This window comes from Phyllobates terribilis, unplaced genomic scaffold (genome assembly GCF_046119375.1).
Source record: "Phyllobates terribilis strain yellow unplaced genomic scaffold, ASM4611937v1 Scaffold_98__1_contigs__length_5973952, whole genome shotgun sequence".
Lineage (NCBI taxonomy): Eukaryota > Metazoa > Chordata > Amphibia > Anura > Dendrobatidae > Phyllobates > Phyllobates terribilis.
The window spans coordinates 2,962,857-2,990,439 of NW_027362858.1; the positions used below are offsets into that span (position 1 = coordinate 2,962,857).

At 45.2% G+C, this 27,583-nt stretch overlaps 1 protein-coding gene across 1 annotated transcript; it reads right to left on the bottom strand.

Annotated features, from left to right (window-relative positions):
• Positions 1 to 2,153: 2,153 nt before the first annotated feature.
• On the bottom strand, positions 2,154 to 23,097 carry LOC141198614 (uncharacterized). The gene is made up of 7 exons (XM_073663047.1): positions 22,888 to 23,097; positions 9,574 to 9,721; positions 9,265 to 9,444; positions 9,059 to 9,182; positions 8,881 to 8,975; positions 8,623 to 8,713; positions 2,154 to 6,062 (listed from the first exon to the last, which is right to left on the bottom strand). The coding sequence occupies exons 1-7, from the start codon at positions 22,911 to 22,913 to the stop codon at positions 4,705 to 4,707; spliced, it is 2,022 nt and encodes a 673-aa protein (XP_073519148.1). The 5' UTR covers positions 22,914 to 23,097; the 3' UTR covers positions 2,154 to 4,704.
• Positions 23,098 to 27,583: the final 4,486 nt, after the last annotated feature.

Consider the following 27,583-nt stretch of genomic DNA (forward strand, 5'->3'; position numbering starts at 1 on the left):
GTAAGTGAAATAAAAGTTATGTTTTATTTTTAGGTCTATATTCGGGATCTCTATTGGCCTTTGGCAATCTGTGTGTGTATTCAGTAAACCCTAAGCTGACCTCTGAACAGATTTTGTTAGTGTATGGATAAAATCAATGTCAACCCTACAATTCACAGCCACTTCACATAATGTCCGCTTTTATAATGGATATAACTGTTTGTGTCAACCTTTTAAAAAAAGGTTTTCGTACATATGGAATATTCCTTAATAAACACATTTATATCCAAAAAAAATAATATTTACAAAATAATATAGGGGTGAGAAGGAAATACCCCAATTATTAGAATTTATGCAGCTAATAAAGGATTGCATGTTATTGTTACAATTGTCCCATATAAATGGTCATCAATGAAGCTTTTATATAAAGTTATATACTTTTTCCATTTATTATTTTGAATAAAAATCTCCTCTCATACCCCTATGAATAGATTTGCGTAGGTTGGTGCGACTTTTGAACCCATCGCAGTGCCTCGCATCTGATGGTAATGTTCACCTTCAAGTGTAAAATAATTATTTTTTTAAATAAAGGATAACCCTGTGTAGATGAAGGATTTGTCTACTGGACAATCTGACATCGGTCAAATATTTTTTGAAACATGTCAATCCGATATCATGTGATATATATGAATATAAAGATGATACATCTAATATGAGAAAAGCATAATTCGGTTCCCATTGTATCTCTTGTAGAAGTTAAATTAGTTGTGTAGAATCTTTTAGATCGTTAGATAATTTTGACACATGATCCTGCATTATTTTGTCAATATATTCTGACAGATTGCTCGTCAGAGATCCAATGCCTGATATTATAGGTCTTCCAGGGGGATTGATAGGATCCTTATGGATTTTTGGAAGGTTATAACAGAAGGGAGTAGTGGGATTTTTGATTAAGAGAAACTGTTTTTCTTTTAGATTTAATATATTTTCCTCCATTGCTCTGTTGATCAAACTATTATATATTGGCATCACTTTAGGTAAAGGGTCTGAAGCAATTGTCTGATATTATCCTGTATGCTTCCCTGCAATAATCTGTGCAGTTTTGTATTACTATACCCCCTCCCCCTTTGTCAGCAGCTCTAATGACTAAGTTGTCATTATTACGTAAGGATTGTAGGGCTTTTTTTCTCAGATATTGAAAGATTATTTTTATTTTTTGTTGTGGGCCTCCTTTAATTGTAAGTTCTTTCAATTTATCAAGAACTGGAAGGTGATAATGTGATGTCACTTACTCTCGATCGGATAAAAATGGGATTTTGTTTTTAGATTCACATGAAATTGTAAATCAGTTTGTGATGTAGATAAAACAGGCTGTTCTCTCACTTTATTGTAAAATGTATTTTCAGTCAGTCATTTTCCTCGTGAATACCTGAAGAAAAAAAGATCAAAGTCTTTGGATTTGTTTGTGGGACAAAAGGAAAGTTCTTTTGATAACATTAATTTCTCATCATTTGATAAAAGGTAGTCAGGCAGATTAAAAATATTTGTGGGTATTATTGTTTGGGGCTTGGGGTAGGTTTATTTTTCCTCTTTTCTTCCTCCTCGCGATCCTCTAGTAGTTTTTTCTTTTCCCTGGTTTGGAGGAGAATAAAATATTGCCACACTGCTTTACACTCACACTGTGTTGTCTGAGTAGTATTACGCCAACGGAAGACCCCGGGTCTTCACAGTCTTTAGCTAAAGATATAACTTTTTCAGTTGCAGTTTCACACAATTGTGTTCTCTTTTTATGTAAACATGTTAACATAATGTGCAGACAATTATTTAAATTAGAGTCCCATTCAAGTGTAAACGTATTGTCATTAGGAAATGTTTGTAGAACTGTCCATGTCCATAATGGATCCTCCTGTTTTTGTCTAATAGTTTGTAACATGAGTTTGATGATAGTCAATTGTAAAAGTATTCCATGATGTAGCTATATAGATAATTCCCTCTGCAGATGGGATCTCCTTTGACAATTGCCAGACCGGGAGATGATTCCAATATACTGCTGCTGTATCCAAGAAAAAACAAAAGGGAGAAAGTAGCCCAAATAGTGTCTTACCCAACAAACATTTAAGAGTATTTGTATCAGACTGTGCTAACCTGATCCGTAGTATTTTCTTAGCATTTTAAGTTTGATGTTCAGTTGCTGCGGATCCATGGGTTTGTCAAAACCGATGAATATCAGGATCTGGAGAAATTTGTGGATAATTCCTGTGCTGCTGGTTTATTGAAGACGTCAATTCAGAAAGGTTTATTAAATATAATAATTGAATATGGAACGTACAGATCTCTCATTTTTTTATATCAATTAATCTGTCTCTTTGTTTCTGCACTTCTATAGAATAATCTGGAAAGATCTAGATTTTGGACCCATTGATTGTTACATCTGGGTGATCCCTTGGCTGTTGCAGGATAATATCTCTGTCCTTGTAGTGTAAAACTTTAGCCAGCACAGGTCTTTGTGGAAGCCCAGGAGGAAGATGAGCACCCTATGAGCTCGTTCTACAGCTTATAGGAGGGTTAAGGTTTTAAGCCTGATTATTAATTTCAGACAGTTTTCAAAGAATTCAGTATGAAAGGAGCCTTCTATTATTTCAGGCACACCAATAAGTGGTATATCATTGAGCCTTGACCCATTTTCAAGATCATCTTTTTCTGCCAGCAGTGCTGATATTTTCTGTTCTGCAAGCCTGTTCTCCTCGCTTGTATCGGCTATCTGGTCCTCAATGACGCGGACTCTGCCTTCCACTGCCCCTGCTCTATTTTCAGCAGTTTGTGTCGTATACCTGCTATCTCATCTTTAAGACCACCAAAATGTACATAGAAAGCAGATGGAGAGAATTTACAATGTACCAATGCAATGAAAACGTCTTTTAAAGTAGGTTCCTCGGGTACCGGTATGTCCCATTGGTGCAGATTAGGCCGTGGGGCAGTGAGTATTGTGCCACATGCAATTTTGTGGTCTTTTCATCCCCTTCAACGCGGCTGCCTCTCCCATCTCCTGCACACCCAACTCCTCCACTTGGAGCCCGTGCACAGGTGTGGGGTAGCTGCTATAAGAAGGCCACTGGCACCTGCTGAGACCTGTGTTTCTGTGCTGGCAAATTGCTACAGCCTGGCCACCACTTCCCTCCTCCTCATCTCCCCTGCTCAATCTGTCTCCAGCGTGACGACCGTGGTGTCATCTTGGTGCGGAGAGCCTGCTTCTCCCGCAGTATTTATGTGGCTTTTCCTGGTCATTTTTTTCCCCTGGAGCAAAGTACCTTTACACTCAGAAAGTTAACTGGTAGATGTATGCCGATTTTCAGGATGGTCCTCAGGTCCTATATCGGATAAATAGCTAGATGCTCGGCAGGAGCTCCTACATCTGCTTGTTCACATATGTCGTCAGGGTTGTTGCACAAAAGTACTGCTGCTTTCTGTGTGAGTGGGATAGTCGTGCAAGAGAATATTGCTATAAAAAAAGGGACTGGCCTCTCCAACATTCACTTCAGCAAAGAAGTAAACTGTCCTGCATCCAGAAGTTGAGGACCCACCTAGGCAATGGTGGTAACAAAATCCTATCAAGTTGGGCCTAATGAAGAACTTTGTAAAGCCTTTGAATTTTAATGTAAAAGCATTCATGCATTTGATTGATAACTTTCCAAGGTTAAGTGAAAAAAATATAAAAGAAGGAGTCTTTATTGGAATTCAGGTTCGTAAGCGTCTTCAAGATGAGGAGTTTCTTCATTTGTTGCAGGGCTAAGAAAAGGCTGTATGGTCACATTTGCATTTGTGGTAACTAACTTTTTGGGAAACTCGAGCAGATACAGTAACTAAGAAGAGTTGGTGTTATTTCTCCTCAAAACATATAAGGATCTTCGCTGTAACATGTCCTTAATGATTAATTTCTTACATTCTAGACTTTTTTTTACACCAAACTGTGGAGTAGTGAGAGACGAGGGTGGTGAGAGATGTAACTAAGATATTGCAGCTATTGAGAAAAGATATCAAGGAAAATGAAATCCATCAATGCTTTCAGATTACTGTTGTATAATTTTAAGAGATGATCCGATACAGGAGTACAAGAAACAAGCAAAAAACAGTTGTCCCTGAATAAGGACTAATTTTGTAGTGCAATTTCTGTAACTGCTTAAAATTCGCAATAGAGTTTAGACAGTTTTTAGTTATTTGAATTGTTTCTAAGTTTTCTCTAAATAAATATCAGAAAATTGGCATAACAAAATATTCTGCATCTGTATATTTACAAAAATAATAATGTTTCAAAGTACTGAAACTTTTATTATTACTTATATGTAGCAGTAAAAGGAAAATTAATTGTACAATTTGAATTCAGGAGGTCAAACTCATTAAGAAATGGCTCAGTTCATAATGGAACCTGACAACTTTTAAAAATATGTAAAACGGTGTTACATGATCTGAAAGGTCCATGAGCTAGGTTCTTCAGCTGCTCAGTCAGGACGTTCAGTTTAGGTCCCAGTACCTTCCTCTCCTCCTCTGCACCTATCAGTTAGATAAATGTGGGGCTTGAGGCGAGAGCAGTTCTCTCAGTGACCAGGAAGGACATTGTCTCATTGTTCTTGGTCACAGGAATCTACCTCCAGTCTAGAGGACGCACTCACTTATTAGCAAGATTTTTTCTTGCTAAAAGTGTGTCTTTTCAAGTAAAACATTTCCACATTAAGGATATAAAAAAGGCTTATCCCCTCTGTGACTTCTCTGATGTCTATCAAGATGCGTTTTCTGATTAAAAAATTTCACACATTGTGAACAGGAAAAAGGCTTCTCCCCTGTGTGAGTTCTCTGGTGACTAAGAAGATTTGATTTCTGGTTAAAACATTTCCTACATTCTGTACATGAAAAAGGCTTTTCCCCTGAGTGAGTTATCTGATGTCTAACAAGAGCTGATCTGTTGTTAAAGCATTTTCCACATTCTGAACATGAAAAAGACATCAGAGAACTCACACAGGAAAGATGCCTATCAAGATGTGCTTTCCGGTTAAAACATTTTCCACATTCTGAACATGAAAAAGGCTTCTCCCCTGTGTGAGTTCTCTGGTGCTTAACAAGATTTGATTTCCCTGTAAAACATTTCCCACATTCTGAACATGAAAAAGGCTTCTCCCCTGTGTGAATTCTCTGATGTTTGATAAGAATTGATTTCTCTGTAAAATATTTCCCACATTCTGAACATGACAAAGGCATCTTTCCTGTGTGAGTTCTCTGATGTCTATCAAGATGCGCTTTCCGGAAAAAACATTTCCCACATTCTGAACAGGAAAAAGCCTTCTCCCCTGTGTGAATTCGCCGATGTCTATCAAGATGTGCTTTCCGGTTAAAACATTTCCCACATTCTGAACATGAAAAAGGCTTCTCTCCTGTGTGAGTTCTCTGGTGCTTAACAAGATTTGATTTCTCTGTAAAACATTTCCCACATTCTGAACATGAAAAAGGCTTCTCCCCTGTGTGAGTTCTCTGATGTGTAACAAGATCTGATTTCTGGTTAAAACATTTCCCACATTCTGAACAGGAAAAAGGCTTCTCCCCTGTGTGAGTTCTCTGATGTGTAACAAGATGCGCTTTGCGGAAAAAACATTTCCCACATTCTGAACATGAAAAAGGCTTCTCCCCTGTATGAGTTCTTTGGTGACTAAGAAGATTTGCTTTCTTGTTAAAACATTTCATACACTTGAAACAAGAAAATCTATTCTTTGCTGTGTGAATTTTTTGATGTTTAAGAAAAAACTTTTTGAGGGGAAAACCATTTCCATATTCTGACCGTGCAAATGGCTTCTTAGCTTTAGGAGCAGTCCGTTTTTTGATGATAATTTTGTGACTTTGATTTTCCTTAGTAGTCGGTAATGAATCAGAAGATAGGACCTGTTTCAAAGGATCAGATGACACATCTTTGCTGTGAAGGGATGATGGTATATTTGGAGTAATAGCATTCCCTTCAATTGTATCCTGTGAGATCTCAAGCTCATCTGATTTGAAAATTGAAGATGTCAGCTGTCCATCTGATCTCCTAGTACAGCCATCTAAGTAAAAAAATATTACATTTGAATAAAATATTCTTGAAATTTATATTTTTGAACATTTCTACTTAAACTGTTGGTACAAATGGCAAGTTATGTAAAAATATTGAATTATTCACCAAGACAATGACATTTCACAGTCTAATAGAAAACCTCATAGCATGAACCAGTAGAGTTTGGTGTTCAACTGTTTGTTCATTCTGCCTCCAAATATCAAATATGCGAAAATTATACCAATAAAAATTTCTACTTATCAAACAAAAAACAAGCCTCCACTCAGGTCCATCATCTGTCAATGGAAAAACAGAGGTTTCCACATCATTAGTGGCTCAAAAACTCTTGAAAAACAACATGGCTTCCATAAACCAATCCAGAAAAATCCGCTCCTCCAAAGTCAAATCTGCTCCCTACTTAACTCAAATGGAAAGCACCACACCCTACTAAAGCTCATGCATAATGCTGGAAGCTGCCTGATACAGCCTTGTTCTCCGCTGGTTAAGTCCTCTGTGTTCAGCTCCCGTGTTGTGTATTTTCTTCTTAGTTCCTTCTTGTGATCCCAGCCCCTTTACTGACTACTATTGTGTCTTCTGAATTTGTATTTTCTCTAACCTCCTGGTTCTGATCCGGCTACCTGACTATTCTTCTTGTCATCTCACACCACAGAATAGCAGGTAACACCAAGTCCAAGCCTAGGGGTCTTTGTGTAAGTACAGATCCATGTAGAGGGGTTAAAGGATGATGGGCAAAACTTTGACTATAGACAATAACACATCTAATGAAAAGATTAAAAAAAAAAAAAAAAAAAAAAAAAAAAAGAGTAACTAGTGGTGAACCCTCTCTGGATTAATTAGAGTATGCTTCTTGGTGGCTCCTGGCAATTTAAACTATAGTAAGGGCTAATATTTTCTGTCACATGAGTATCAAGAAGAAATATACATTTAATGAGACCTTTATATAGTAGTGCAGAGCTGAGGTGTCTTAAATTTAGAACTCGGGCATTTGGAAGAGACAATGGAGACCTTTTTTGAAATACTACCATTGAGTTACAGACTCACATAACTGAGGCAGGCCAATCCCACCACAATCAAACTATCATACAGAATGAAAAAACAAAGTAGCACTCTGTAACGCTGAGTATGTGAATATGAAGTATGAAATATGAATAGCCTTACTGCTGTAGAATATAGAAATAAAGGAGAAATCTTGGCGCATAAATTGGCCAATTCATGTGTACCTGACAGCCGCACATTGTTAGGTCCTGACATCGAGAAATGCCTTATCGCGGCTGTCAGGTACACATGAATTGGCCAATTTATGCGCTAATATTTCTAATTTATTTCTATATTCTACAGCAGTAAGGCTATTCATATTTCATACTTCATATTTACATGCGCTAAAATTTTTTCAAATATTTTTTATTTATTTCTATTTTCTACAGCAGTAATGCTATTCATATTTCATACTTCATATTCACATACTCAGCGTTACAGAGTGCTACTTTGTTTTTTCATTGTATATGGAGGTAGCTCCTCTTAGTAAGCACCTGTTCACACCTATTTCTTATAGTGGAAGTGCCGTCATTTTCTTTGTTACTATCATACAGAATGAACCTGTAAAAAAAAAAAGACAAAAAAAACACGTTACATCCCCAACAAGTATGCATGTTTGGGGGAAGGGGGGACTCCAACACTAAACCAGAGTTGCACTTATTTATGGTACACCGTTGGAGCTACTATGAGTCCTGACCAGAAGAGTAGAGAAAGTATTAGTGCCCCCATTTCAGGATAAATTGCATCGAGATTCTTTAGGATCGATAATATAATCTATGACGTTGAGTGAATCCATGAAACCAGGGCTCGAGTCATGCCAACATATCTCCTGCAGGCATGAATACATTTTTTTTACAACCATCAGCCACTCACAGCTTAGAGATATATCGTGGCACAGGTGTAATGTTTTTTTGTATGCTTTATCTATTTGAAGTTAGTTTAAAAAGAAATTGAAAAGTCGGGGTAAAGGGAAACTCTGCTGTTATTCTACAGAAATTCACACTTGGCCCTCACTGTACGTTTAATGCTGCCGATCATAAAAGCGAGGTTTGGTCATAAAGACTGGACCTGGTCTTGTAGGAACCATATGAGCACATTCAGCAGCACAGAAGGGAGAGAAGGTAGATTCATCCAATAAGATATCAGGGATCTATGAAGCCAACAGCATCATTACCCTCCGCTTTCTCTTACAGGCCCATCATAATATTTTTCTTCGAGTGATTTTCTAACTTGTCACCACATTCTACGTACACTGTCATTTAGCTTTGTAGTTTACAGATCTGGGCAGGTAAAAGTCAGGATCTTCTAATTTCAGTTGGAGGTGGATCTTCCAGGTTGTAAGTTGTATAGAAAAGGGCTTTCAATGCCCAAAGTCATTTGAACAATTTTTGGTGGAAGAGAAGGTTTTGGTCTAGATTCAAAATGGTGATCACACGATTGTGATATGGCCAGCCTACATGACCAGTAAACCAGAAGAATCTGTGACCTCTCTTCATTTAGTGGTTACTACTCACCTGGGTAGTCATATGTAGGAATCTCCTCTTTACACCGCTCATCACCCCTCACATATGTCTCTGTAGTATTAATATGGGTCAGATCTTCATCCTGAAAAAAATATTGTATAAGTCACAGACAGATGGAGAAGTCACATCTATGATCAGCTCTAATCCTGCCATTTCGACTGTTCTCATTACACAAGTATAAACCATATAATACTGGTGGATAAAACAAGACATATAGGGGAGATCTCGTGACACCTTCTCTCCATCTACCTGATCCTGAGGAACATTGAGATCTTCTTGTTTACAGTCCTGTGGAAGAAGAGGACGTTGACATCTCTCTGGTGTTGTCCTCTTACTGGATAGATCTTGAGGAAACACATACAGGAACTGAATTCATTCTTTACATACAGATAATTATAGGCTGTGTGTATTCAGTCTTGTCTATTACCTGGTGATGTCAGGGGCTGGGGAACCTCCATCATGACGTCCTTGTACAGATCTTTTTGTCCTTGTAAATACTCCCACTCCTCCATGGAGAAATAGACAGCGACATCCTGACATCTTATAGGAACCTGACACATACAATGACAGAGTCATCCCACAATCCCTTCATAGCTTTACTATAAAACGTCTCAGCATTCCCAGCAGTGTCACCTCTCCAGTCAGCAGCTCAATCATCTTGTAGGCGAGTTCTAGGATCTTCTGGTCATTGATATCCTCATGTATCAGGGGGTGAGGTGGAGGCCCTGTGATTGGGCTCAGGGTTCTTCCCAATCCCTCAGACATAGGGTCCTGACAGCGCTCACTAGAGGTCTTCCCCATTATTGTGTAATCCTGGTTATGGAGAGACACATTAATAAATCTCACTACAGACATTTCCAGAGTCCTCACCTCTCCAGTTCTGTCCATCTGTTATTCCCATAGATAAGAATGATGTAATGTGGCATAATCAGAATCTCTCACCTCTCCAGTAAGCTGGAAGAGGATCTCTAGGGTGATTTTTAATATTTTCTCAGCCATCTTATCTGTGTCCATAACTATCTTTGATGGGTAAATCAGGAAAACTCTAATATAGAAGATATTCACTGAGAGGATCTGATATTGTAGAGACCTGAATGAGAAGATGAGCTGATGTAACATCATAAAAATCCTGTGTAATAATACAATTACTGGAGATAATAAGGGGAAACATATGAGATTTATTATTTTACAGTATTTAGTTTTTTTCTTTACATCTAGTAATAAAACCTATATATTTTAGGCCACAGACAACAAGCAGTTTCTTCCTCGGAGTCGGCAGCTGAATACGTTTCTCATAGACTCCTCTACCTTATTGCTAATTTTTGTCTCATTTACAGACACTGGAATCGGCATTAGCAATACTGCAGGAGATATTTATTACACATGACATGAGAAATAACTACTTCATGATGAGGACGATGACATCTTCATCTTCTACTACGGCTCTAGAAACATATTTAGCCAGAGTCTGTTACAAACTACATCACCACCGGCCGTCTATATGTTTCCTTTCTTCACCGGACTGTCATCTTCTAACAAGTTAGATCTCAGGTCTGATTCACACACAGAAGTTTGAGGCATTTATAAAAGCTTGTTTGTTTGCACAAACACCACGGACAGCAATTATTTGATAGGAGTCTCACCAAGACAGGAGTTATTTGATGCCAAAGTCTCCATGTACAGTCTTTTATGGAGTCTATTTCTGGCCTTAGGCTTTCCTATATTACAAGAAAAACTCAATAAAAAAGCAGATATTAACATTTTATTAATTATTTTAAAACAATTGTTTAACATGTTAAAAAGTAACTCTTTTGGACACCAGAACATAGATGTGCACCGCAGGGATGGCACAGGTGCGGCTGCAACACAAACCCTGGCAGTTTAATCACTTGCTGCTGTCAAGGGCAAACCTGGCATCTAAGAAGGTGTGACAGAGTTCGGTTCAGTGCCCATACTCTCCCAAGTACTCGATAGTATGGGGCTGACTAGTTACTACGATACTTAAATGCCTAATAATGGTGTCTGGGCCTGTAATGTACAAAAGTCTATTAGGCCGGGCCAGAGGCAATGTCCAATAAGTTACTTTTTAATGCCCCCATACACATTAGACTACAGTGCTTTCATGCAACTTATTTCTGGGGTTTGGTAGACTATATACATTATTTGGGGGCCTCCCGACAGATGATGCTGTCAAGGTAAAATATATATTTTATAGAAAATCAATTAGTTTCTTTTAATAGATTACCTAATCAGTGTGAATCAATATAGCGATGATGGAATAATCTATGTGTATGTATGTATGCAAATGTATATATGCACATGGATTATGTTAATAGTTAATGAATATATAACTAATAGCTTCTGTTCTTATTTGTAGACATGAACAACTAAATGATTTCCTGGGAATGACGTATGCATGTGCACGGCTGATAACAGAGAGATTCATGTCGAGTTGGTAAAGATGGCCCTGAGAGGCAAACTCACCCCCACCATCGGAATTCCTAAGGAGTTACTCAAAGCAAGAGATACATAGATGGACAAATTACAGCGTGCTGAGTTATCAGAAAAGAGCAATAAATTTTACTAATCCCACCTAGAAGGAGAATGCTATTTAACCCCATGTCTACGTAATAAAGTATGCCATTGTGCCATTTTGCGTGGTTCAGTTTCTGAGTGAAGTTTTTCAACCAGACTAGCATATTGGGTTAATTAGCTTCTCTGCATGCACTCAGACATCTTTAATTTGGAGGACAGCAGTTACCTAGTATATCTTAAATTGGTGTAACCTTCACAATGTCAGGGCAGAGAAGGATCTGGCATCCTGAATTTCAGAAGCTAATCTGTTTGTTCTTCCTGTAGATAATCCTCCGCTAGAGGAGTCTGGAGGTGACTCTCATACAGATCACAAGAAAGCTGGAATATTTGTGTGTATGGGAGAGTCGGGAGAGATAGCAGTCTGCCAAATGACCGCTCAGCCAACACTTATCTCATGTATGGGGCTGTTAATATTACATACATACAGCTGACACCTATAAGGTGGCAATATTCCCTTATTCTCCTGTCTGCCCATCTAGCTCAGAATGATTGCCCCCCCAATTCCTGATATTTAAAAATCAAACAACAAAAAAACCACCACACACACACACGGCTGAATGGTGGATCAGGGACCCTTCAACTCCCTGATTCACTATTCTATTCAATGGTATCACCATCATAGGAATGTGGATATCACTGAAATTGTGATGATGGGTAAGGAGAGCGTGCTCGGTGCTGAGCCGTCTCAATTCATGGGCACCATACAGGCCGCATGGGCTTCCGCTATGGATGATACGGTCTTACCAACTATTGTGTGGCAAATATCTCATAGGTCCTGGGTTCATTATTATCTGCACCAAGAATGAGGCTAAGAGAGTATTCATTCATTAGCTGTGGGGTAGTCGGTGGGGTGGATGGTACCATACTGTGTGTGAAGGGGGCAATACTGTGGGAACCCCCCCTAAAATAAAATATTAAACCTTTTTTAAATATATGAATTGAAAACTGGGACTAACAACATATATATTTATTTATACTAAAAACTAGCAAAATTACCTGCTGAATGGCTTGTTGTGGATGTATATAAACAGATGTAAGCAATGATGCTGCTGAATAATTGATACAGTCACTACCTTACCCTACCCCATACCTAAACAAAGCTGATACTGCCTAGCTGCGGAGGTTGGCACCCTAAGGAATGACAATGGCGTCCCCACTCACTGGTGGCTGTACCTCAGAAGCCCTAGTTAACTCTGACATATATCAAAAAAATACACTGATACATTAAATAGGACCAGATATGTCTACAGGTATATATTAAGGAAAGGGTATGGTAGTCATCAGAGAATGGTTCATCTGCCTCAACGTGTTTCCCCAACAGGTTCATCAGGAAGCTTGATAGAGGCATGATAATTCATGATGTTCAGCATAGTGTGCCTAATAGCCAGGTGTCCATGTTTAACCCCTTACTGACATCTGACGTACTAATACGCGTCTGTGCCCTGGGACTTAATACCCAGACCCGTATTAGTACGTCATGGCGATCGCGCGCGCACACAGGCTGTGCGGGCGCGATCGCCGCCGGGTGTCAGCTGATAGTACCGGGTGTCAGCTGTGACAATGTGCAGGGAGCGGTCCTGCACCGCTCCCAGCACATTAACCCCCGCGATGCTGCGATCGAAGTCGATCGAAGTCGATCGCGGCATTGCGGGGGCAAGGGGAGGTGATCGGCGATACTCACCTCCTCTTCCGGCTTCCAGCGCAGTCTGCAAAGGCTTCCTGGGTGTTGCCATGACGACCCGATGTCGTCATGACAACATCCGGGTCACCAGAGAGCAGGAAGATTGCTTGGACATGCGCAGTGCATCTCCAAGCAATCTTCACACTGTGCACTTCTGACAGCCTTCATGGCATAGGGATGGTACTCCATTCCTGTGCCATGCAGGCGATCAGAAAAAAAAAAGTGAAAGTCCCAGAGTGGGACAAAGTAATAAAGTGTATAAACTGTGTGAAAGTGGAAAAAAAAAAAATGTGCAAAAATATTATAAAAAAATAAAAAAAATAATACACCAAAAATAAAAATATAATGTACCCATCAATAAATATTATTATAAAAAAAATTAAAAAAAAACAATAAAAGTACACATATTTGGTATCGCCGCGTCCGGAACAACCTGACCTATAAAACTGTCCCACTAGTTAACCCCTTCAGTGAACACGGTAAAAAAAAAAAAAAAAAAAACGAAGCAAAAAACAATGCTTTATCACCATACCGCCAAACAAAAAGTGGAATAACACGCGATCAAAATGACGCATATAAATAAAAATGATACCGCTGAAAACGTCATCTCGTCCCGCAAAAAACAAGCCACCATACAGCTCCATCAGCCGAAAAATAAAAAAGTTATAGCTCTCAGAATAAAGCGATACTAAAAAATATTTTTTTCTATAAAATAGCTTTTATTGTGTATAAGCGCCAAAACATAGAAAAATGATACAAATGTGGTACCGCTGTAAACGTACTGACCCGAAGAATAAAGCTACCTCATCAATTTTACCACACGCGGAACAGAATAAAAAAAAAAAAAAAAAACAATTCCTGAATTGTTGGTTTTTGTTTATTCTGCCTCCCAAAAATCGGAATAGAAAGCGATCAAAAAATGTCACGTGCCTGAAAATGGCACCAATAACAACGTCAGGTCATCCCGCAAAAAACGAGCCGTCACATGACTGTCTGCCAAAATCTTGAAAAATTATAGCTCTCAAAATATGGCGATGCAAAAATTAGATTTTACAAAAAATGCGTCTTTTAGTGTGTGACAGCTGTCAGTCATAAAAACCCCATATGATTCTGGCATTGCTGTAATCACACCGACCCGAAGAATAAAGTCGTCTAATCACTTATACCGCACAAGGAACGGCGTCAAAAATAAACTCTTGGGTTAGGATTGGGCTAGGTTTGGGGCTAGGGTTGTGCTGGGGCTAGGGTTGTGCTGGGGCTAGGGTTGTGCTGGGGCTAGGGCTGGGGTTGGGATTTTTTTCAAAAGTAAGAAAAAAAGATGACGATATGGCGACTAGTGTTGAGAGCAAGTGCTCGCTACTTGAGTTTGCATCGGGTGCTCTGGTATGCATTGAGTATCGTGGGTATTTGAGTGACATGCTCGAGTCTCTGCCCCATATGCTTCGCGGCCAAAAAACTTTACGGGGATTGCCTGCCATGCACGAGCGATCCCCGCATGTTTTTTTTTGGGTGTCTAATAACCGTGAAACATGCGGAGCAGGGACTCGAGCATGTCACTCGAGCACACGCTGTACATGGTGCATACCTGAGTACCCGATGCAAACTCAAGTAGCGAGCACTTGCGCTCAAGAATAATGACAACTTATTCAATATGATGACCTAATGTAAACAAATAATGTGCCGTACCTCTGGGTTCAAAATGTTCACTATACACCTTAATAAAATCCTTGAGGGGTATAGTTTCCAAAATGGGGACACTTGTGGGGGAGCTCCACTGTTTAGGCACATCACGGGCTCTCCAAACGCGACATGGTGTCCGCTAACAAATTGAATGGAAAATCGGCTCAAATTGTTAGCGGACGCCATGTTGCGTTTGGAGAGCCCCTGTGTGCCCAAACATTGGAGCTCCCCCACAAGTGACCCCATTTTGGAAACTAGACCCCCCAAGGCACCTATCTAGATGGATAGTGAGCACTTGGAACCCCCAGGTGCTTCACAAATTGATTCGTAAAAATGAAAAAGTGAAAAAAAAAACACTTTTTCATTTTTACGAATCAATTTGTGAAGCACCTGGGGGTTCCAAGTGCTCACTATGCATCTAGGAAGGTGCCTTGGTGGGTCTAGTTTCCAAAATGGGGTCACTTGTGGGGGAGCTCCAAAGTTTGGGCACAGAGGGGCTCTCCAAACGCAATGTGGTGTCCGCTAACAATTTGAGCCGATTTTCCATTCAATTTGTTAGCGGATACCATGTTGCATTTAGAGAGTCCCTGTGTGCCCAAACATTGGAGCTCCCCCACAAGTGACCCCATTTTGGAAACTAGACCCCCAAGGCACCTATCTAGATGCATAGTGAGCAGTTGGAACCCCCAGGTGCTTCACAAATTGATTCATAAAAATGAAAAAGTGTTTTTTTTTTTCACTTTTTCATTGTTACGAATCAATTTGTGAAGCACCTGGGGGTTCCAAGTGCTCACGATGCATCTAGATAGGTGCCTTGGGGGGGTCTAGTTTCCAAAATGGGGTCACTTGTGGGGGAGCTCCAAAGTTTGGGCACACATGGGCTCTCCAAACACAACATGGCGTCCGCTAATTATTCAAGCAAATTTTAGAATCAAAAAGTCAAATGGCGCTCCTTCCCTTCCGAGCGCCTAAACAGTGTTTTTTCCCCAAATATTGGGTATCTGCGTGCCCAGAGGAAATTGCACAACAAATTTTGGGGTCCATTTTTTCTTGTTACCCCTGTGAAAATAAAAAAAATTGGGTCTAAAGTAACATTTTTGTGAAAAAAGTTAAATGTTCATTTTTTTCTTCCACATTCAAAAAATTCCTGTGAAGCACCTGAAGGGTTAATAAAGTTCTTGAATGTGGTTTTGAGCACCTTGAGGGGTGCAGTTTTTAGAATGGTGTCACTTTTTGAGAGGTCTGTATGACAGAAAATACCCAAGTGACTTCAAATGTGATGTGGTCCCTAAAAAAATGGTTTTGTAAATTTTGTTGGAAAAATGAGAAATCGCTGGTCAACTTTTAACCCTTATAGCTCCCTAACAAAAAAAAATTTTGGTTCCAAAATTGTGCTGATGTAAAGTAGACATGTGGGAAATGTTATTTATTAACTCTTTTGTGTGACATATCGCTCTGATTTCAGGGCTTAAAAATTCAAATTCTGAAAATTGCAAAATTTTCGCCAAATTTCCGTTTTTTTCACAAATAAACGCAAGTGATATCGAAGAAATTTTTCCACAATCATGAAGTACAATATATCACGAAAAAACAATCTCAGAATCAGGGGGATCCGTTGAAGCGTTCCAGAGTAATTACCTCATAAAGTGACAGTGGTCAGAATTGTAAAAATTGGCCCGGTCATTAACGTGCAAACCACCCGCGGGGCTTAAGGGGTTAAATATCCCACTTCATCCAAAACCCCTCCCCAGACTAGGAGACCCATTCCTATTCCTAGAGGTGAATTGTCATAGGATATATAGAATGGAGTCTGTCTATAATAATGTACTGCGCCTACGCTACTTCTCATGAGCTAGAGGTTCGATAATGTCCATCCCCTAGTGTGCATGTCCGGAAGTGACGTGCTTTACACTGAAACGCCAGATAAGCTGATTGCTGCCGCGCCACTGGTATCCGTGACTGCGCATGCCCGTAGTTATATGTTCCACGTGGGAGAGCATAATGGCCTATATGTGCCCGGACCATCATCCTTGTCAGTAGATAAAGTAACATAAGGTTAGAGGGTTTCTGTTTGCCTGTTGGTTGTATCAAGTCACCTGTTTACAGGGGCATAATGGGGGCATCATACATCCTGCATAAGGGGCATAATAGTGCATTACACTGTGTGGGGCATCATACATACTGCATAAGGGGCATAATGGGGGCATTACACGGCATGGGGGCATCCTACATAAGGGGCATAATGGGGGCATTACACTGTGTGGGGGCATCATACATCCTGCATAAGGGGCATAATGGGGGCATTACACTGTGTGGGGGCATCATACATCCTGCATAAGGGGCATAATGGGGGCATTACACTGTGGGGCATCATACATCCAGCATAAGGGGCATAATGGGGGCATTACACTGTATGGGGGCATCCTACATCCAGCATAAGGGGCATAATGGGGGCATCCTACATACTGCATAAGGGGCATAATGGGGGCATTACACTGTGTGGGGGCATTATACATATAGAATAAGGGGCATAATGGGGCATTACACTGTGTGGGGGCATCATACATACTGCATAAGGGGCATAATGGGGGCATTACACTGTGTGGGGGCATCGTACATACTCCATAAGGGGCATAATGGTGGCATTACATTGTGGGGGCATCATACATCCTGCATAAGGGGCATAATGGTGGCATTACACTGTGTGGGGGCATCATACATACTGCATAAGGGGCATAATGGGGGCATTACACTGTGTGGGAGCATCATACATCCTGCATAAGGGGCATAATGGGGGCATTACACGGTGTGGGGGCATCATACATCCTGCATAAGGGGCATAATGGTGGCATTACACTGTGGGGGCATCATACATCCTGCATAAGGGGCATAATGGGGGCATTACATTGTGTGGGGGCATCATACATCCTGCATAAGGGGCATAATGGGGGCATTACACTGTGTGGGGGCATCATACATACTGCATAAGGGGCATAATGGGGGCATTACACTGTGTGGGGGAAACATGGGGGCATTACACTGTGTGGGGGCATCATACATACTTATAAGGGGCATAATGGTGGCATTACACTGTGCGGGGCATCATACATACTGCATAAGGGGCATAATGGGGACATTACACTGTGTGGGGGCATCATACATCCTGCATAAGGGGCATAATGGGGGAATTACACTGTGTGGGGGAAACATGGGGGCATTACACTGTGTGGGGGCATCATACATACTTATAAGGGGCATAATGGTGGCATTACACTGTGCGGGGCATCATACATACTGCATAAGGGGCATAATGGGGACATTACACTGTTTGGGGGCATCATACATCCTGCATAAGGGGAATAATGGGGGAATTACACTGTGTGGGGGGCATCATACATCCTGTATAAGGGGCATAATGGGGGCATTACACTGTGTGGGGGCATCATACATGCTGCATAAGGGGTATAATGGGGGCATTACACTGTGGGGGCATCATACATACTGCATAAGGGGCATAATGGGGGCATTACACTGTGTGGGAGCATCATACATACTGCTTAAGGGGCATAATGGGGGCATTACACTGTGTGGGGAAACATGGGGGCATTACACTGTGTGGGGGCATCATACATACTGCATAAGGGGCATAATGGGGGCATTACACTGTGGGGGCATCATACATACTGCATAAGAGGCATAATGGGGGATTACACTGTGTGGGGGCATCATACATCCTGTATAAGGGGCATAATGGGGGCATTACACTGTGCGCGGCATCATACATACTGCATAAGGGGCATAATGGGGGCATTACACTGTGTGGGGGGCATCATACATCCTGCATAAGGGGCATAATGGGGGCATTACACTGTGTGGGGGCATCATACATACTGCATAAGGGGCATAATGGGGGCATTACACTGTGTGGGGGAAACATGGGGGCATTACACTGTGTGGGGGCATCATACATACTTATAAGGGGCATAATGGTGGCATTACACTGTGCGGGGCATCATACATACTGCATAAGGGGCATAATGGGGGCATTACACTGTGTGGGGGAAACATGGGGGCATTACACTGTGTGGGGGCATCATACATACTTATAAGGGGCATAATGGTGGCATTACACTGTGCGGGGCATCATACATACTGCATAAGGGGCATAATGGGGACATTACACTGTTTGGGGGCATCATACATCCTGCATAAGGGGAATAATGGGGGAATTACACTGTGTGGGGGGCATCATACATCCTGTATAAGGGGCATAATGGGGGCATTACACTGTGTGGGAGCATCATACATACTGCATAAGGGGCATAATGGGGGCATTACACTGTGTGGGGAAACATGGGGGCATTACACTGTGTGGGGGCATCATACATACTGCATAAGGGGCATAATGGGGGATTACACTGTGTGGGGGCATCATACATCCTGTATAAGGGGCATAATGGGGGCATTACACTGTGCGCGGCATCATACATACTGCATAAGGGGCATAATGGGGGCATTACACTGTGTGGGGGGCATCATATATCCTGCATAAGGGGCATAATGGGGGCATTACAGTGTGTGGGGGCATCATACATCCTGCATAAGGGGCATAATGGGGGCATTACACTGTGTGGGGGCATCATACATCCTGTATAAGGGGCATAATGGGGGCATTACACTGTGTGGGGGCATCATACATCCTGCATAAGGGGCATAATGGGGGCATTACACTGTGGGGCCAGTAAAGGGGTCCTGTACTATGAGAACAATACGTTTCCTCCCTTCCTGTCTCCATAGTTGGGTCGTATGTATCTATTACAGGAAACAGAACAAAAACCTTATGATTCTTATAAAGGGGCAACACAAGACCCTAAAAGAGTCTCCGTGCTGAAGGGGTTAATGCCCCCTGCGCCCAGTAATGGGGTCTCCACATACCTCCACCTGCAGAGCCGCCACCACATATATGGCTGCTCTGTGCGCACAGGAGCTGTGATGAGGTCACAGGAGGGGAGGAGTCAGGGGTCACATGATCAGGGGCCTCAGTGGATGCAGGACTCTGCTGTGCTGGTTGTCATGGTGCTGGATGAGCTGAAGTTTATGTGTGGGGTCAGGAGGGGTTTACAGTGTGGATGTAGCAGAGCCGCGTGTGTACGAGGTGTACGGAGCAGAGCCGTGTGTGTACGAGGTGTACGGAGCGGAGCCGTGTGTGTACGAGGTGTACGGAGCAGAGCCGTGTGTGTACGAGGTGTACGGAGCAGAGCCGCATGTGTACGAGGTGTACGGAGCAGAGCCGAGTGTGTACGAGGTGTACGGAGCAGAGCCGTGTGTGTACGAGGTGTACGGAGCAGAGCCGTGTGTGTACGAGGTGTACGGAGCAGAGCCGCGTGTGTACGAGGTGTACGGAGCAGAGCCGAGTGTGTACGAGGTGTACGGAGCAGAGCCGCGTGTGTACGAGGTGTAAGGAGCGGAGCCGCGAGTGTACGAGGTGTACGGAGCAGAGCAGCGCGTGTACGAGGTGTACGGAGCAGAGCCGCGCGTGTACGAGGTGTACGGAGCAGAGCCTGCGCGTGTACGAGGTGTACGGAGCAGAGCCGCGTGTGTACGAGGTGTACGGAGCAGAGCCGTGTGTGTACGAGGTGTACGGACCAGAGCTGCGTGTGTACGAGGCGTACGGAGCGGAGCCGCGTGTGTACGAGGTGTACGGAGCAGAGCCGCGTGTGTACGAGGTGTACGGAGCAGAGCCGCGTGTGTACGAGGTGTACGGAGCAGAGCCGCGCGTGTACGAGGCGTACGGAGCAGAGCCGCGCGTGTACGAGGTGTACGGAGCGGAGCCGCGCGTGTACGAGGTGTTCGGAGAGGAGCCGCGCGTGTACGAGGTGTACGGAGCGGAGCCGCGCGTGTAAAAGGTGCACGGAGCGGAGCCGCGCGTGTACGAGGCGCACGGAGCGGAGGCGCGCGTGTACGAGGCGCGCGGAGCGGAGCCGCGTGTGTACGAGGCGTACGGAGCGGAGCCGCGTGTGTACGAGGCGTACGGAGCGGAGTCGCGTGTGTACGAGGCGTGCGGAGCGGAGCTGGGCGTGTATGAGGTGTACGGAGCGGAGCCGCGCATGTACGAGGTGTACGGAGCGGAACCGGGCGTGTACGAGGCGTACGGAGCGGAGCCGCATGTGTACGAGGCGTACGGAGCAGAGCCGCGCGTGTGCGAGGCGTACGGAGCAGAGCTGCGCGTGTACGAGGCGTACGGAGCAGAGCTGCGCGTGTACGAGGTGTACGGAGCGGAGCCGGGCGTGTACGAGGCGTGCGGAGCCGCGTGTGTATGAGGCGTGCGGAGCGGAGCCGTGTGTACGAGGCGTACGGAGCAGAGCCGTGTGTGTACGAGGTGTACGGAGCGGAGCCGGGCGTGTACGAGGCGTACGGAGCAGAGCCGCGTGTGTACGAGGTGTACGGAGCAGAGCCGTGTGTGTACGAGGTGTACGGACCAGAGCTGCGCGTGTACGAGGCGTACGGAGCGGAGCCGCGTGTGTACGAGGTGTACGGAGCAGAGCCGCGTGTGTACGAGGTGTACGGAGCAGAGCCGCGCGTGTACGAGGCGTACGGAGCAGAGCCGCGCGTGTACGAGGTGTACGGAGCGGAGCCGCGCGTGTACGAGGTGTTCGGAGAGGAGCCGCGCGTGTACGAGGTGTACGGAGCGGAGCCGCGCGTGTAAAAGGTGCACGGAGCGGAGGCGCGCGTGTACGAGGCGCGCGGAGCGGAGCCGCGTGTGTACGAGGCGTACGGAGCGGAGCCGCGTGTGTACGAGGCGTACGGAGCGGAGTCGCGTGTGTACGAGGCGTGCGGAGCGGAGCTGGGCGTGTATGAGGTGTACGGAGCGGAGCCGCGCATGTACGAGGCGTACGGAGCGGAACCGGGCGTGTACGAGGCGTACGGAGCGGAGCCGCATGTGTACGAGGCGTACGGAGCAGAGCCGCGCGTGTGCGAGGCGTACGGAGCAGAGCTGCGCGTGTACGAGGTGTACGGAGCGGAGCCGGGCGTGTACGAGGCGTGCGGAGCCGCGTGTGTATGAGGCGTGCGGAGCGGAGCCGTGTGTACGAGGCGTACGGAGCAGAGCCGTGTGTGTACGAGGTGTACGGAGCGGAGCCGGGCGTGTACGAGGCGTACGGAGCAGAGCCGCGCGTTTGCGAGGCGTACGGAGCAGAGCCGCGCGTGTACGAGGTGTACGGAGCGGAGCCGGGCGTGTACGAGGCGTGCGGAGCCGCGTGTGTACGAGGCGTGCGGAGCGGAGCCGTGTGTACGAGGCGTACGGAGCAGAGCCGTGTGTGTACGAGGTGTACGGAGCAGAGCCGTGTGTGTACGAGGCGTGCGGAGCCTGGTGTGTACGAGGCGTACGGAGCGGAGTCGGGCGTGTACGAGGCATACGGAGCGGAGCCGCGCGTGTGCGAGGCGTACGGAGCAGAGCCGCGCTTGTGCGAGGCGTACGGAGCAGAGCCGGGCGTGTACGATACGTGCGGAGCGGAGCCGGGCGTGTACGAGGCGTGCGGAGCCGCGTGTGTACGAGGCGTGCGGAGCGGAGCCGTGTGTACGAGGTGTACGGAGCGAAACCGTGTGTGTACGAGGCGTGCGGAGCCGCGTGTGTACGAGGCGTGCGGAGCGGAGCCGTGTGTACAAGGTGTACGGAGCGAAACCGTGTGTGTACGAGGCGTGCGGAGCCGCGTGTGTACGAGGCGTGCGGAGCGGAGCCGTGTGTACGAGGTGTACGGAGCGAAACCGTGTGTGTACGAGGCGTGCGGAGCCGCGTGTGTACGAGGCGTGCGGAGCGGAGCCGTGTGTACGAGGTGTACGGAGCGAAACCGTGTGTGTACGAGGCGTACGGAGTGGAGCCTGGTGTGTACGAGGCGTACGGAGCGGAATCGCGCGTGTACGAGGCGTGTGGAGCAGAGCCGGGCGTGTACGAGGCGTACGGAGCGGAGCCGGGCGTGTACGAGGCGTGCGGAGCGGAGCCGGGCGTGTACGAGGCGTGCGGAGCCGGGCGTGTGCGAGGCGTACGGAGCGGAGCCGGGCGTGTACCAGGCGTGCAGAGCGGATGCTGCCCCTCTCCAGGAGCGATCACAGCAGCAGCACGGCATGAGACGTTCTTGTACTACACAGACTGTCCTGACAGAACACAGCTCGTCAGGACGTAGCCCCGACCTCCAGCGACAGCCGGACAGTTCCATTGGATCGGGGACGGTTGGGAGGTTTCTATATATAAGTTGTGGGTGATAATTGTAGAATTATTAAAGTCTTAGCATATAAGGATGGACCTGAGTGTTTGTGCCGGGGTCCACATGCATGGAGGGGTTGAGGCGGTGCTGGCTGTATTATGCAGACGGCATCTGCCTGTAACAGTAGTAACCAGAAACTACTAGAAACTCTGCACCAAAATGAAGCAAATCCTTATTCTGGGAACTTCGCCTTGTACGTAACACCCCCGGATCCGGTACAAGCCGGGCAGATGTTCTCATTCATGTCATTTTCTGCTTAAGGTTCTGCGGTTTTCTGGCCAACTATAAAAAATAAAAAGCGTAAAACAATATTTGTTTCTGCTGCATTGACATAAGTACAATCTTTCATAACATATAAATCTATTACACGTCGGGTCAATGCTGTAAAGGACAGTAAAGTGCCATGGTTGTGGTTGTGGTTTTTGGGTCTCTCTACTTCCCTCCCAAAAATGCAATCAGAAACTTGTAACTACTGATCTCTCCCCAAGAAAAAGCCGACAACTCCATCAATGGGATCATTTTATAAAATTAGGTCTTCGCAAGATGAAAATGGTCTCACAAACCACATTTTTTTAAATGTTCATAAAAAAAAAATAAAAAAATAATAATAACCTTACTTTGATTTTTTCCCCATTTTTCAATACTTTATGTGCTAAATTGAATGTTCTCATTCCAAACAACAACTAGTCCCACAAAACACAAGCCCTCCGTCTATGTGAATGAAAAAACAAAGTTATATTTTTGTGGAAAAAGGGGAGGAAAAAAACAAAAAATTGGTCTTGTCAGAATAATGTAATTGCTATATATATTATTTTAAAGTTGAATAATTTTACCACAAAATTGTGATTTGTTAGAATATTATCATTCTTCATGCGAGATTAATCATTAGTCTGTAAGTAAATCCAAACATCTGGACGATGTAGAACAATATATCTCTGATTCTCTTCTGCCAGGATAAGCGCCTCCTTTCTGTCCTTTCTGTGATTGAGAAAACGCTGGAAAGATTCAGAAAGTCTGATGAGTTTTTGGAGCTTATTGTAAAGGGCCTTAATGACGACCTGGGAAAGAAACCACCAGAAACAAAGGATCCAACCAGGTAAGTTCTAATGATCCCATCTGATAAAATGATCAGCTTTATTTCCATGGGATTGTTCTGTAGAAGAGATGGGACCTGCAGCATTTTGATCCTGAACTATGTAGAGATGTAGAAAGCTTAATGTGACAATTCACACAGCGCATTGATAAATTGTCTCAGAAGGTTAGCTCTCATAACAGAATTAACATCACTTATAGTGGAACTAAACTTACAATTTCTTTTCAGAATTGTGAAAATTATGGCACTTTGCAAAGCACTTCATTAGTTTCTTTGGCGTCATTTCCATAAAATGATGATATTAAAGTGGCCTCCAGACCCTGCTTTTCCCCAGTGCAGGAGCGTTGCTGGGGTCCTAAGTGGGGTCCTGCCACTTAAAAGAAGATTTATACATATATAATTACAGTATACCACTGTTACTAATCTAAAATACACTATACAAAGACCAATATTCCCAAAGTTACTACTATACAAGGCCAAAATGATCCTGCTACACAATGTCCTCTACCATCACCACCACACAGTGAGTCCATATATGAAAGAAAACCCCGCAGGGTAAAAGACCATCAAAGGAGTCCAGGGAGTATAAAATCTATCATATTTATTCAGGAATAGAAAAATAGGATGATGGGGAAAGGGACACAACACATATGTGATTGTTAGACATGTAAGCGAAAAAAAGCAAGGCACGCATGGAAGGGGCCATTCCAGGTATAATGGCTGTCTATAGTATCATCATGGGTATACTAAAATATCCCAAAATAGACACCGCATATATTCCACTGGGGGGAACAGTCATCATATGCAGCTGCATCTCACTAAATTAGAATATCATCAAAAAGTTAATTTATTTGAGTTCTTCAATACAAAAAGTGAAACTCCTATATTATATAGAGTCATTACTGACAGAGGGATCTATTTCAAGTGTTTATTTCTGTTAATGTTGACGATTATGGCTTACAGCCAATGAAAACACTAAAGTCATTATCTCAGTAAATTAGAATAATTAACAAAAAACACCTGCAACGGCTTCCTAAGTGTTTAAAAATGTCCCATAGTCTGTTTCAGTAGGCTCCACAATCATGGGGAAGACTGCTGACTTGACAAATGCCAAGAAGGCAGTCATTGACACCATCCACAAGGTCCCAGAGTTCCAATTTTCCTTTGGAAATCAAGGTCCCAGAGTCTGGAGGAAGAGTGGAGAGGCCACAATCCAAGCTGCTGAAGGTCTAGTGTGAAGTTTCCACAATCAGTGATGGTTTGGGGAGCCATGTCATCTGCTGGTGTAGGTCCACTGTGTTTTATCTATCAGGAAATTTTACAGCACTTCTTGCTTCCCTCTGCCGACAAGCTTTTTGGAGATGGAAATTTCATTCTCCAGTAGGACTTGGCACCTGTCCACACTGCCAAAAGTACCAATACCTGGTTTAAAGACAACAGTATCACTGTGCTTAATTGGTCAGCAAACTCACATGACCTTAACCCCATAGAGAATCTATTATAGAGAATCTGTGGGGTATTGTCAAGAGGAAGATAAGAGACACCAGACCCAACAAAGCAGACGAGCTGAAGGCTGCTATCAAAGCAACCTAGGCTTCCATAACACCGCAGCCGTGCCACAGGCTGATCGACTCCATGCCACGCCGCATTGATGCAGTATGTAGCGCCGGCGTCCCTGCCCTCTGCTAGGCAGGGACGCTGTTCCCCTCACCTCCCTGCTCCGTGCCCGGCGTCCTCCTCCCGCTCTGCTGGCAGCGCGCGCTCCTTCCCGGCCACTGTGGTTAGGGCGCGCGCGCGCGCTCTCCCTCCCTCTTAAAGGGGCCGCGCGCGCCGTCCTAAGGAGTCCCCGGCCAATGGCCGGAGGACTTCACCATATATAAGGCACCTCCTCCAAAATGGAGGTGCCCGAGCAATGTTGTTGCACTGTTCACTACTCTGCTTCAGCCCTCAGGTCCCGTTGCCAGTTACCTGCCAGATACCTGCCAGATTGCTGCCAGCCTGCTGTCTTTTCCTGCCTGATATTCCGCTACCTGCCTGCTAGCCTGAGGTCCGACGGTCTGCCTTACAACTCCTGTCAGTCTGTCTAAGGACCTGCTTGCCCGCTCACCTGGGAGCGCACTTCAGCTACCTGCCTGCTTGCCTGAGGTCCGACGGTCTGCCTTCCAACTCCTGTCAGTCTGTCTATGGACCAGCTTGCCCGCTCACCTGGGAGCGCACATCTGCTACCTGCCTGCTAGCCTACCTGGAGGCTCCGCCGTCACGTGCTGTGACCACCTGCCTGTCCAGTGACTCCTGTCCGCTCACCTGGGAGCGCTCATCTGCTGCCTGTCCGTTAGCCTACCTGGAGGCTCTGCCGTCACGTGCTGTGACCACCCGCTTATCCAGAGACTCTCGCCCGCTCATCTGGGAGCGCTCATCTGCCGCCTGTCTGTTGGTCTTCCTGGAGGCTCCGCCGTCACATGCTGTGACCACCCGTTTATCCAGAGACTCTCGCCTGCTCACCTGGGAGCTCAAGTCTACCATCAGCCGCCACAGGTCGTACCAACCCTTTACCCAGAGACTGCCCCGGTCACTTGCCGTGACCATCTGCCCGTTCTTCCAGAGACTGTCCCGGTCACTTGCCGTGATCATCTGCCCGTTCACCCAGAGACTGCCCCAGTCACTTGCCGTGATCTCCTGCCCGTTCTTCCAGAGACTGTCCCGGTCACTTGCCGTGACCATCTGCCCGTTCACCCAGAGACTGTCCCGGTCACCTACTGTGACTGCCTGCCTGGTCGCCACCCGCTCCCTTACAAGGACCGCCCCCTTGTATAGTAGCTCAGAGGTTCCGCCTCACAGACCCGTTACAGTTTGCTCGGGCCATGGAACCCGGTGGCACCCAAGCTCCCTCGCTCTCGGACCTCTGTCATGAACTGTCCCGTCAGAGGTTCCAACAGGAGTCCATCCTGGGTCACCTGCGGAATGTCAATTCTCGCCTGGACACTCTGACTGCTCCACCAGCAACCACCGCCAGTGCCATGACTCGCAACCCGGCAGCTCCGCTGCCCACCAATATCATGGTATCCTACCCCGGACCCCGGCTTTCTGCACCTCCTCGCTTCGGAGGCGACTCCGCCCAGGCTCGGGGCTTCATTAATCAGTGCACCCTGCACTTTGAGCTATTGTCCCACCAGTTTAACTCCGACCGGGCCAAAATTGCCTTCATCATGTCCCATCTCACCGGGGAGGCCCTGGCCTGGCTAAATCCTCTATGGGAGAGAGGAGACCCCCTGGTGTCCGACTTGCCTGCCTTCCTCACGGCTTTTCGGAAAGTCTTCGACGAACCCGGACGGAAGACCTCATCCGCATCATCTCTGCTACGCCTCCGTCAGGGAAGTCTCACCGTGGGCCAATATGCCATACGGTTCCGTATCCTTGCCTCGGAGCTGGCCTGGGATAACGACGCTCTGGTATCCGTCTTCTGGGAGGGTCTGTCCGGCCGTATTAAAGATGAACTTGCCGGTCGGGACGTTCCTACCACTCTCGATGACTTAATAACTCTTGCCACCCGGATTGACCTACGGTTCCAGGAGCGTGCCAAAGAGGTCACCCGTGAGAGGAGGTTTCCACGTCTAGCTCCTACTTTTCAGAAACCCGTCACTC

Coding starts and splice junctions, on each gene's coding strand:
- LOC141198614 (XM_073663047.1), bottom strand. CDS start 22,913: ATGTGGACCCCGGCACAAACACTCAG. Junction 9,445..9,573: donor TCTTCCAGCTTACTGGAGAG/GTGAGAGATTCT, acceptor CTCCATAACCAG/GATTACACAATAATGGGGAA. Junction 9,183..9,264: donor TTGAGCTGCTGACTGGAGAG/GTGACACTGCTG, acceptor TGTATGTGTCAG/GTTCCTATAAGATGTCAGGA.